The 12,900-nt window shown below is 38.8% G+C and overlaps 1 protein-coding gene across 1 annotated transcript in view; it reads left to right on the plus strand.

The window, feature by feature from the left end:
• The window catches only part of mrps5 (mitochondrial ribosomal protein S5), a 53,806-nt gene extending 50,769 nt beyond the window's left edge, over window positions 1-3,037 (plus strand). The window contains exons 10-11 of the mRNA XM_034017413.3: window positions 646-782; window positions 2,403-3,037. Coding sequence (XP_033873304.1) covers window positions 646-782; window positions 2,403-2,627 — 362 coding nt within the window. The 3' untranslated portion in view covers window positions 2,628-3,037. The remainder of the gene's footprint in view (window positions 1-645; window positions 783-2,402) is intronic.
• Window positions 3,038-12,900: the final 9,863 nt, after the last annotated feature.

The following is a 12,900-nucleotide window of genomic DNA, read 5'->3' on the forward strand; positions in this document are numbered from 1 at the left end:
CTATGTGTTGATGTGTAATTAATGATGTCAAACTACTTTTGTTTGCTATGGTCCTCTTATAAATGAAGCAAAATCTAGTGAACCGATGTTGTGTACAGGTACTGCATATTGACAGCAATACAAAAGGAAACTTGATTCACTAGATGCTGATGACTTTTTAACCTGAACAGACACTTTAGCTCACCTCACATACATAAGGAGGGACCAGCCCTCCCTAATTAACATACAGCTACATTTTAAATTTCAAGTGAGACCAGTGTTTTGTCAACAGAAAAGAATAATAGTTAAATAAACAGTCCTCTAAATCACTTTAGTATAAAAAAAAACTTACATAAAACAATTATGGAGCACCTGTTTCATGTTGTCACTATCACAGTGACTGCAGGCTTTTTGCAGATGTACTGAATTCACTAAGTTGAATGTTTAATCTTTCTACCCGCATAAAAATGTATGTCATTTTCACTGCTCTTAAAAGAACAGCAAGTCAAACACATAAACTTGTGACTGTTATTGTGATTTATTGTTTACAGTTATGACCACACACAATAATTACAATTTATTGAAGTCTATTTGGACTCTTGACAAATATAGGTATATACAATTAGTATTGACCTCTTTTTTTTATTTTTTAAACTTTTTCTCCAGGATATGGACTGCATTGCCACAGAGCTATCATTACTATGTGCAAACTAATTGGTATTGAAGACATGTATGCTAAGGTTTCTGGATCAACAAATCTGCTCAACATTACAAGAGCCTTATTCCAGGGATTGGCAAAACAGGTAATGATTCTTTAGGCACGGAGGATATATATATATATATATATATATATATATATATATATATATATATATCTATATATCTATATATATAGATATATATAGATAGATATATATATAGATATATATCTATCGATCTCATTTTATTACAAAATGTACTTTAACTTTTGTATCGCATATTCCAGGTAACACATTACATATATAGAATGAAGAGATTCCAGTTCTTCCGGATTATGTATTTATTTATTTATAAAAAACAAAAAAGGGGGGGGGGGGTTGCAGGTAGATGCAATGCGAGCCGAGGGTTGCCCACCACTACCCTAGGATCTACCCAGTCCAACACATCACAAATCATACAAGGGTGTTGACAAGTTGATTGTTTCTTTGTTTTTCAAATAACGATATCCTGCTGTTTTTCTGGTGCAGTCAAAATCCCCAAATGCCCAAATGAGGATTTTAATTAACTTTGCAACATTGAGCTATATTAGTATTCGCCACAGGGTGTATGTTCCGCTTCCATAATTCTATACAGAGAGAGTTAGTGATTTACATTCATTATTATACGTTATTGAAAATTCTGTTCCTATAGATCACACTGCAGGAAAAATGTTTCACTGTTTTTTTTTATACTGCAGGGTTTTTATCTTTGTAGAGGATTATGTGGTCTCCTTATCCATTTTATAATATATCCCAATAAAGTGCAGCAATACATAGGACTTTGTGCTATTAAAGGGATGACAGCGGCTGCATTTCCACTGCTGCATTCTCTCAGATCATACATTAAGGAATGACTGGGATTTACCCACTGTTACTGTTTGTAGAAACAAGATCCCCCCTTCAAAAACATTTTCATTTTATTTTTGTCTTGAATACATTTTAGTTCAAGCTCAGTCTCGATGAGGCTGGAATTGGTGTAATGTAGAACTGTGCTGTATTTCCCCCTGGGATGCCGAGTCACTTTGATGCTGCTAACCTAATCTGACAGTTTCCTTTGGACTGATAGCACTTTTTGGTCATGCTTAGATTTGTTCTTTTTTTGGAGTATAGTCATTTATTTTTGGTTTACTTGAATCTATTTATTTATCTATCTGTGCATCAGAATAGATGTCAGGCCCAGTTAAACTAAACTTGTGTTAACAAATTATCGGAAATCGTAAATTACAATGGGGTTTGTTCAATTGGTCTAGTGACAGGGTATCTTAATACTGCCACCACTGAATTCAGTGACAACTAGTGCAAGGGAGTTACTATTGAGTGATTCTTACTAAGATCACTTCATGTAATAAAAATACATGATGTCCTTGACAGAGTTTTATAGGGACTGTATTAAGATCCGCTGCTCTTTAGAAAGAATAGACTGCATAGATTATTGGTAAAGTCATGTGTACAGTGAATAAATAAAGGATGTTTTTGATATAGGAATGAAGTGATCTTCCAAAAAAAAAAGGAAAAATCAAATTAATGTTGATGTGACTGTTGCCAAAAACAAATGGTAGTACTAGAATATCATTAAAACTGAGTAGTAAAAAAGTAACAGCCAATTTCTGCAACTCCAGATATGCGATGGCATACACAAACCCAAACAAAATGAAAAAAAAAAACCTTGTTTTTCCCACCCCGCAGGAAACCCACCAGAACCTGGCGGAGAATAAACAGCTGCACGTGGTGGAGTTTCAGAATGTGTGCGGGCCGCTGCCGATCATCGTCGCCTCCCCTCGCAGAGGAGCCAGGGAGGATCCCGAGCCAGAGGACGAGATCCCAGACACAAAGCTGGACTGGGACGATGTGAAGGCAGCTCAAGGAATGAAGCGCTCCGTCTGGGCCGATGTGAAAAGAACCATCTGGTGATCTGCTACAGAACCAACTGGTGGAAGCAAAGCTATCCTTGCAGTGGAGAAGCAGAGAACAACTCATTTCCTTTGTTGGACATACAGTATAATGAAAATAGTCAACAGGCGAGGAGTTTGTGTAATGTTTAATATGTCATGTGCAAAAATATTTTAAGTCCTCCAGTAGATTTATAAATACTTTCTTATTGGTGAGTTTTTGATTCACAATCCATGATACGCAATCCTCTGTAAATGAATAGGCGTCGTTTTAGGTTAGTGTTTTGTTTTTCAGGCCTGTTTATTGTTACTAGTACTGCTCTTCCTCTGTAAACTTAAAACCAAGAATCTAAAATCTGTATAAATAAATAATGGGCTTATCTTGATTTATTTATGAACATACAGATAATAATTATTTGCTCAATGATGAAACACTGTCTTAATTGTCTTTTTATTTTTGTATTTATTTCCTTGCTGGTAGTATTGGTATCTCTTTCTTGCTGCTGTCTGTATTCAGCTACCCCTGCTGGTTTGCCAGTTTACCCCACATCCCATAAGTACAGTAGCACTTACCTATTTACTACCAATGAAGAACAACTGTTGGTATATTTGTTCTTCATTTACTTGAAGAAATGGGTTACTGCCATGGTGACTTAGCAAAATCAAATGTGATTGCCATTTGAGAAACCACTGCATGCACATACATGGGATATTTAGATTTACCATTAAAGGTGTTTTAAATAATACACAATGTTGTATTTAAATGACAGTGATCCTAGCGATTCAATCCCTAAAATGGATACAGTGTATGTATGGATGGGGTGAAAGAGTTTCCAATGATGCAGGCTTGCCACTTGTATCCCACAGCTGCACTGGTATGAGTCATCAAAGGGGGTTGGTGATGAGGAATGGGATCACTAATTGGTAACAACGTTTAAATAAGGCAAGCATTTTGGTCTTGAGAAATGTAGCATAAAATATTATGCTTAATGTTTTTTGCTGACGGAATATGAAAAAAAATAAATAAAAAGCTTACATCCTATATGCAGTATGGGGACATCAGAGACCTACTAGCGTTGCCTGGGGAAATTATTTATACTGTAATAGTGCTGCTTATTTTGCCACAAGGTATTCTGAAGCAGTCAGCAGCACTTGATAGATAAATCTGGTATATTTCATGACTTGCAGCAAGATTACAAAAAAAGTCATATGTACCATAATGTAATGCATGCAAAATAATCATATTTCCCACGCACGTATAATCTGGTGGCAGTTTTTTTTTAATGTAATTTATATATATATATATATATATATATATATATATATATATATATATATATATATATAATATATCATGTTATATTAAACTACGTAAATACTACATAACCCTATTTAAGAGTAAGTATCCTATATGAATCATAAGCCGTATTCCCACAGGAAATGCAGGATCAGTGCCTGCACAGATGCTACGATTTGTTTTATAAATTTACCATTTACACACAACAATATTGTCGGTTCAATGTTGGCAATTTGTCAGCTTTCGCACATTTACACAGAAGGCGGATATTTTCATGTTAACATAATTTGCTAGTGTTCAGTACCGTGATCAAAACAATGATGCCTTTGGTATCTGCCGTGGTATGCGCAATATTTTTCACTATACTTTCTGAATATCACAATAGACGAATGAAAAGATTGGAAGACATACAGAGCGAATTTAGCCATCACTTGCTTTTTATTACATACAACACCGCATGTCATTAACTTTACTATTATGGAATACACATTAGCATCTCACACAGTTCCATCAAGTTGTGCATTTATCTCGTCTGCTCTTATGGTCAAAAGCTCCCTTACTTCTTTTTCGGACCAATTACTGCCTGGGTCACTTGCCATTTTGTTGGATTTATTTCTTCAACACGCGGCAGAACTGGAAATTGCGTTTATTTGGGGAACAAAAATCCACCTTGAACGCAAAATATTGTGTCAGTGGTGGCATTGCAGTTTACACTGAGAAAAAGCCGTTTCAGTACAGAGACGTCTCTGAACCAACTCGAAAGGTGGTTCAGTGCCGGCACAAAGTGCGACTGCTTTTTACTGGCATTTCCCATTTACACTAAAAGTGATACCGCATTAGTGTCGGCACAAACACAGCAATTTGCTTCTGTGTAAACATGCCTTTAGTTTCTGTGTACTGTACATTATGGACGCTCAATAGTGCCCCCTTCCTAACACTTTGCTGCAGTATTTTAAGCATCCCTGTAAAAGATAGAATGGCTTATCTAGCAACGAGCTGCTTTATAATACTCTTGATCCTATTTTATAAAAAATAACTTTTAAAACTACATATGTTGTAACTTTGGTCATATGTCAGAAACAATTTAAGATTGTATATACTTATATATACTTAAAAAAAAAATTCCTATGGCAATATGTGTCCCCTGAAGTATTTGGTTTTTATTTAACTTTTTGGTTTATGCATTTACAATGTACATATCCCACACCCAGATCCAGGCGTATTTTGGCCACTCCATCTAATATCGGTTAGTCCACCTTTTGATGCAATGGTTGATGTTGGTGTGGCATACAGATGCTTAAAAGTGTTTTGCAGGATTGTAGTCCGTTCCTCCAGGAGTATCTTGCATCTTCCACCTGTATTTATGCATGTTATGGTACAGGCCAGCTGCTCTGAAGAACTGCAAATGACTTCAATAGCTTTGGCAACATGCTACATTTGACACATTACTATAACACTACGGACATTTGAATGCAGCCCACGTATATGCTGGAGAGTCTATTCGAGTGACCTATAATGAATGACATCTTAAATGAATCTCAAAAGACAAGCCTACATATTATAAAGAAATAGTTTCAGTATCTTACATGTAAATAATTGCAGTGTACTGCACTATGTTGGAGAAATTCGTAGTTGTAATTGAATGTACTTTATAAAATGACATTTCAAATCTTATACGATGAGACTTGAGATGCTGTGATATTAAGTAAGTTTGCCTTTCCCCTTCCTTCCCCCTTAACATTCTCTAGAACTACTTCAAAGGACTATATATTAGTAACAGAGGGCTATAAAGATTTAAATTGGGGAATAGTTGAGATTACCTGCTGTGCTGATCTTTACAGTCTGGTCTAAACAAACAAAGCTGATTCTTATCTATTAATTAAGAATGTCTGTCCGAAAGACCAATATACAATGTTCTTCCTATAAAAGGTGAAGAAGTGCGACACCTGGAGGATACGAGGTGCCATGACTTTCTCCCATGAACTGAATTGTTACCATGAAACATTGAACGTTTCAGTGAATAGAAATTACTAATTTCCTTATTCTAAAATTAATTGAAAAACAAACCTTTACAAAGGTATAATATTAACTTGTTTAACAATCTCAGGTTTTTAAATTTAATAAAACTAAGAGATTGAAATATAACAAATAAGTAAAACTTAAATTGGTTTTAGAATCATTTTAATAACTAATCTTGTGGATGCAAGTTTAAGAGTTCTTTAAGTATATTAAAATGTCTATTGTGTGTTAATGAAGTTTAAAGTGAAAATAATTCTTAAATATAATTATTGTATAACATGTTTAACATAACTAAAGTTACGAATGCTACGCCTCCTGTTATCTCTCTGTCTCCATGGAGTAGGGGTCACCACCTGTGCTAATGACACACATTGCTAATGTAAAAGGAAGTGTCATTCAGATTCTTTAATCCAATGAAAGGACTGATTTTGGTCAGGGATTAGCTTCCTGTTTTACCCGGAAGTGATTGGATAAGCAAAGTAAACTTCTCTTTGGGAGCTATCTTTGGGCCCAAGTCAAGATTTTAACTTTTTTTTGCCAGTGAGAAGAATAATATTTTACCTGCATCAGCATGATAGAAGGACTCCTGTAGTTCAAAATCAGGTAGGGTGTCAGATCAGTGGCAGGGCTGAGCTATGACCCTTTTTATAGAAGGTGGTACTTCCTGCATTTCCACAAAATTCCACTCATTTAATAGAGTGAGGATGACAACCAAACCAGTTCTCTTTCGTTAATACATTTATTATAATTTCAGTTTTAAAAACTACTTGTGTAAAAAAAATTTTAAAAATATTTTTTAACAGAGTGGTCATTTTTAATTAAAATTAATTCAGTCAATTTATTGAATAGATTTCAGGGCTGAAGTGTATATTCATCAGTTACTGATCAGAGCTGGAATCTTGCTGGAGTCATTGTATGTACTAAAACAGCAATGGGTCCACTTCTCGAATAGAAAGCATGACATCCAATCAATCCCCCGTTGAAAATAATTACAAGTCTAATTTTAATAACTCCTCACAAGTCAGTAATTTGTGTTTGCTGTAGTGAGGCAAATCTGCATCTTCTCATGCCCATTCCTGTATAACCCAATAACGTGTCTCAGTAAACACAGCTGCTTGTGATATCCAAAGATGCACATATTCTTAAAAACTAGACCCCTGCAGTAGGGTTTTGTAAAGACAAATGTAAATGTCACTTCATGTTAAAAAAAATAAATAAATGCATGTAAATATATGCTAAATACTGTTGCTCTAGGTTATTTTCCTTCCCAGGCTGTTTAGCGGCAGACCGTGAATGTATATTAAAAAAAAAATAAAAAAAAAAAAAAACCTTACAGCACCTTTGTTGACACTCATTTCTTTCACAATGCAGAAGACCTTTCTTACTTTGTAGTGTTGGATTGCTGCCCCCTGGTGGTGCTTGTAGTTCAGATTTGGGCATTGTGAGTTCCCTTTCAAGTATGAAATGTAGCCATTACCAAATGAGCATTTACCTTCTAAAGACCCGAATCCTGAATATTGTATACCAGATCTGCTCTCTGAGCCTGTGATGCAGTCGTAGCCCCGCCCCCGAGGGCACAAAAGGACTGCGCTCACAGATATTAGTGCCATTTTTTCTTTCAAGACTGACCTGATTGGAGAGCCTTGTTCAGAGAAGTACATTTGTTACTTCTATGATCTGTATATATATTTGCATTTTTGTTTACACAAATTATATGCGATATTCAATCTAATCACTGTAACAGTTTTATTAATTACGCGTATTGTGTGCACTACAGCCTGTTGCTTGTTATGCCCCGCTGCGGCCTTATGCCCCACGTCAAGCCAGTGGCGCAAGTCGCTCCTTCCCAGGGATCCAGCAACATAAGTCAGCTGACTTTGTGCTCTCACCCCAGGCTACATAGCTCCGGCAGGAGCTTATTTTATTCTTGTTTTTGCTATTTAGCAGCATGTGAGGTGTTTTACATTATTTATGTAATTGTTTAATTACTGTTTTTTGTTAAGAAAGTATTTCTCTTTGTTTTTCTGTTTTTTACAGATACTACACGCAGGCCTGTCTGCAATGCGGTGCTCAGCACACGTACAGCAAGAGCAGCTGCTGAGACTGAGATACTCGCTTCGGTTGTTGTTGCTTTAAGCAATTTTAACCACATTATCTTGATGCCGTTTTGGTGACAGCTTTTTAGCATTACCATTGTGAAGGCTGTTAGTCCATTCCCATTCCCTCAGTTTTGTGTGGGTACTTACTGAGTGGTTTTGCCAGAGGATTTTACAGGTGGCCATCCCTGTATGTTGCCACCCACAGTGACTGTGAACTGATACACGGTACCAGTCCAGAACCGACCGTGTCGTCCCTGTACCAACCCGGTGCTAAAGTCACAGAACCGGTTCTGACCCGGTACCATACCTGTACCGACCCGATGCTAAAGTCACTGAACCAGTAACGACCGGTCCTACGCGGTGCCAAAGCCTCCGACCTGGTACTAAACCGGCCTGGTGCTGACCAGGTTCCAAACCAGTAATTGAACCAGTACCGACCCGATGTAAAATACACCAAACCGGTAGCGAACCAACCCAGTTTCAGCCCACTACCAACTGGGGCTGAGGTCACCAGTTCGGTATCAAACTGGTCCCGCTCGGGTCTTGACCCGCCCAGGTTGATCTCTATAAGCAGAATGAGGCAGCAACTGTACAACTATATACTGTACACTGTATTGTTTGCTTGTTGAATCATGCCTGGGTTTTATCACTGTCAGAAATACAAGGCCAGTCTGCCTATTGAGGTCAAGCATGGCAGGTGCTCTTCCTGCCTGGGGACAGGCACTAGCTAATCGCAGCTTCTGCGAGTTTTGTGCCCCTTTCTCCAAGCGTCCCTTACGCCTGCTCAGCGCTCTTCCCCATCACCTTCTCTTAGAGGTGACTGTGTCCTCACCCCATGGTTCTGTGCCAAGGGAGAAAACCGTCCTCACAGTCTTCCTCATCCTGCTCAAGCTCTGCCTCTCCTTCCCCTCACCCGTGAAAGAGGAAGAAGAGTCACCGACCTGCTCAATCAGACAAGGGGGACCTTAAGGCATCCCGACCCATCAAGCCTGTAGCTCTTGGTCTGCCCCTGAACAGCTGCATTTCAGCCATCTGCGTCTGTCCAACAGGGTTATTGACACCCTACAGAGCCAGGGCAGTGCCCACGCATTCCCAGTACGGGTACAAGTGGGGCGTCTTTCAGATATGGTGTCTGCCTTGTGGGTTCAACCCCATGACTTGTCCCATGGCAGTAATACTGCAATTTTTGTAGGACATATTTGACAAGGGGAAATCCCACTCCACATTAAAAGTCTATCTGGCAGCTATTTCAGCTTGCCATTTTAAGATTGACTCGGTCTCCCCAGGAGCTCATTTCCTGGTGGGGTAATTTTTGAAAGAGGCTCGCCGGCTTCGGCAGCCTATGAAGGACATTGTTCCTCGTGAAGCCTCCATTTAAGCCCCTGCATTCAGCTGAGCTGACATTTTTATCATTTAAAGCGGCTTTCTTGTTTGCTATCATCTTCACAAAGCGGGTGAGTGAGAGGCAGGCATTCTCTATTGCAAAAGCCTGCTTCATTTTTACAGAGGCCAGGACAAAGGTCACACTACATATCAATCCTGCCTTTTTGCCAGAGACTATCTTGGCATTGCATGTCAACCAGTCTGTGGAATTGAAAGCTTTCCATCCACCTCCTTTCCAGTCCGACAGAGAGTGACAGCTCCATACGCTCTGCCCAGTTCTGCTCATATGTTCTGCCCTATGTTGACAGGACAAAAAGTTGGAGGCAAATGTTTGTCTGCTATGGGGTGAAGTCCCATGATCAAGCCCTGTCTAAGCAACGGCTGTCCAAGTGGATAGCAGACACTGTCATGACTGCCTATGAGCTAGACAACTTGCCCACTCCGAAAAAGCTCAATGCCCATTCAATCAGGGAAGCAAATTAGTGGTCTTTATTCCAGGGTGCATCTATCAAAAACATTTGCAATGCAGCTGTGTGGTCTACCTTCACTAGTTTCTTCTCCACATACCTTCACTAGGTTCTTGTGACAGAGATCGAATGATTCTTGGTGTTAGATCTCCCTCTCGACCTGTGAGGGCACTGTTTAAAAGAAACAGAGTACCCTTAACTAAATGGCATGACAATTTATTCCTTAGTGCAGGTGGAAGTCTGTCATTTAGGAAAGGGGCGGAGCTACAGTATACAAACTCAATGACCCAGACGGTAAACGGTGTGGCATCCGAAGATTGGAGGAGCGGATGCGCTCGTTAACCTAGGGGTCATGAGCGAGGATATAAATAGGGGACATAGCGTAAGTGATCTGTTCCTTTGTAAATGGTTAGAACAAACCTAGAAAGAGTATCCTGTGTTGCTAAAAACGTGAGTGTTGTGTTTTAGTTGTCTGAGTAAAAACTGTTTGTTTGTTATTTTAGACTGCTACTAAAGATCCGGAGCTGTTGCTATTCAGCCAGCATCAAACCCGGACACCAACACTTTCCCCTTTGTTCACGGAGAACTGTCTTGTAGCACGAGCACTAATAATCACTCACTGGTAACTGTGTTTGTGTTTTGTGTTTCATGTGGGTGTAATAGAACTTTTGTTATTTGGTTTTGGGTCAAACCCGAGGATTACAAACAAAGTGATACACGCCGTTGTATCACTTCCATCATTTATTATTTACAGGGGTTCGCCATACGGCTCTGGACATTGTATAATAAATCAATAAACAACCTTGCACCTGGAAATCATTGTCTGTCTGTATTTTGTATCCACTCTGCACTGCACACACCTGTAACCACTCACCACTTTGCCACAGTTCTACAGACTTAATGTCGTGGATCCTGTAAACCCTGGTTTTGGAACTAGAGTGTTAAGGGTGGCTTCTCACTCAACCCTTACAACACAGACATAGAGGCGACATTTTCCCTCAGTTCTTTCACCCTAGCTACTTGTTACTGGGTTCCTGAATGGTAACGCACAAGAAAGCTTCAGCTTAGCCTTGTAGCATTCCAGTCATCTGCAATCTTTAACAGCTTTGTTACACTCACCCTTTCAGTAATGGTTACATTTCGTATTTGAAAGAACCCTGGTTCCCTGAAATAGAAATGTAACCATTAACCTTCAAGGTCACTGCGTCCATGATTGCAGCAGGCTTGAAAAAAATGAAAAAAAGGGCGCAGTCCTTTTGTGCCTTTGGAGGCGGGGCCACAACTGTGTCACAGGCTCAAAGAGCAGCTTTGGTATACAATTTTCATGATACAGTATAATTTATTTACAGTATATATTTAAGTGTCATAATTTTTCTTAAAAAAAACTTGCTTTACTTTCTTTGAGCGCACTGTTATCCAGTATTTAAGAATTTTCATGATACAGTATAATTTATTTACAGTATATGTTTAAGTGTCATAATTTTTCTTTAAAAAAACTTGTTTTACTTTCAGCGCACTGTTTTTTTTTTTTTTTAGGATGCACTCATCCCTAAACAGCAACATAACAAGTTACACTACTACAGTAGTTATTCTATACTTTTCTCTTGTCTCTTGTCTCTCCCTCAGGGCGTCGAGGAAGTATTGTTACTTTCCTTGTTATTCTTACAATTAGACTTCTAGGTGGAGTCCACACCCAAAACCGGCAAACAGTGATTGATGACACATCCTTTAAAAGACTGTCTGAATGATATTCTGAAAACTTGGACATTTAGGAGGTAAAACAATTAGAATTCAAATAGCCAAACAGTTCAGCTAATCCCTTCATCATTGAGGAAGGCCTTCTTCATAAATGTACAGTATTCATTAGTCAAAACTTTTGTCTGCTTAACTTTGTTTACCTCAGAATGTAAGATGGCGTGTTTGAAGTTATGGAAGAACAGACCATTGAGAAGTAGTGTATATGACACAGAGTTTAAATAGTATTCTCAGTAGAAGTTTGGATGACCAGTCTGGTATGCATGTTATGTTGGGGTGTGTGAACAGGCTGGCTTGTGTGGTGACGTCGGGTAAGGAAGTAGACAGACAGACAGCCTGGGGTAATGAATGCACTGGTGCGCAGATTTAATAACAAAAAACACTTTAAACAAAACAGAACAGCATGAAGGCCAAAACAAACAAACAAACAAACAACACAGACACGAAACAAAAACAAGTATCATGCTGGTGTAAAGCAGAACGGGTAGCAGCTGCTTTCTCCTAGTGACTCTCGTCTTACGACTTACCTCTGAATACACTAACCCCGTTCAGCCAAGGCTGATGGTTTTTATATTGTGGCCGAATGATTTGACTGGCTACCAATTACCAAGTTTATTCCCCCACCACATTCGGCACGGGGTTTCTCATATGCGTGGTGAACAGCCAGTTTGTCAATAAGCACTCGCTGTTGACCACGCATTCTCACAAATTTATCTGGATGGGGCATTTTAACTACAACCAGGCTGTCAAACAATAATAACAATAAAACAGTTAACACACTAAACCATACATTTTAAATAATAATACAACACATACAAAATAATACATATACACACAGGGGTGGGGAGTACCCTGTCACAGGGTGGTTTCACACTTGTACAGTAAAAGCATTTGATCTTTTTGGTTCTTCAGTGAGACCTTTTTTCTCTATCTTTCTGTGTATCTTTGTGTTGAATTTGTGTTCTATGAGGAATAATTTAGGAATACGTTTAAGAAGGTTTAAAAATGCACTAGCTTGATTTTGCAAAGCAAATGTCTATTATCCTAGATAGATAGATTATATTGTAGTGATCTTGGTTATCGCAGGCAGGCACATCACACCGGGCGAGGCAGTCCACACACATAAGAACATAAGAAAGTTTACAAACGAGAGGAGGCCATTCGGCCCATCTTGCTCGTTTGGTTGTTAGTAGCTTATTGATCCCAGAATCTCATCAAGCAGCTTCTTGAAGGATCCCAGGGTGTCAGCTTCAACAACATTACTGGGGAGTTGGT

This window comes from Acipenser ruthenus, chromosome 6, assembly GCF_902713425.1.
Source record: "Acipenser ruthenus chromosome 6, fAciRut3.2 maternal haplotype, whole genome shotgun sequence".
Classification (NCBI taxonomy): domain Eukaryota; kingdom Metazoa; phylum Chordata; class Actinopteri; order Acipenseriformes; family Acipenseridae; genus Acipenser; species Acipenser ruthenus.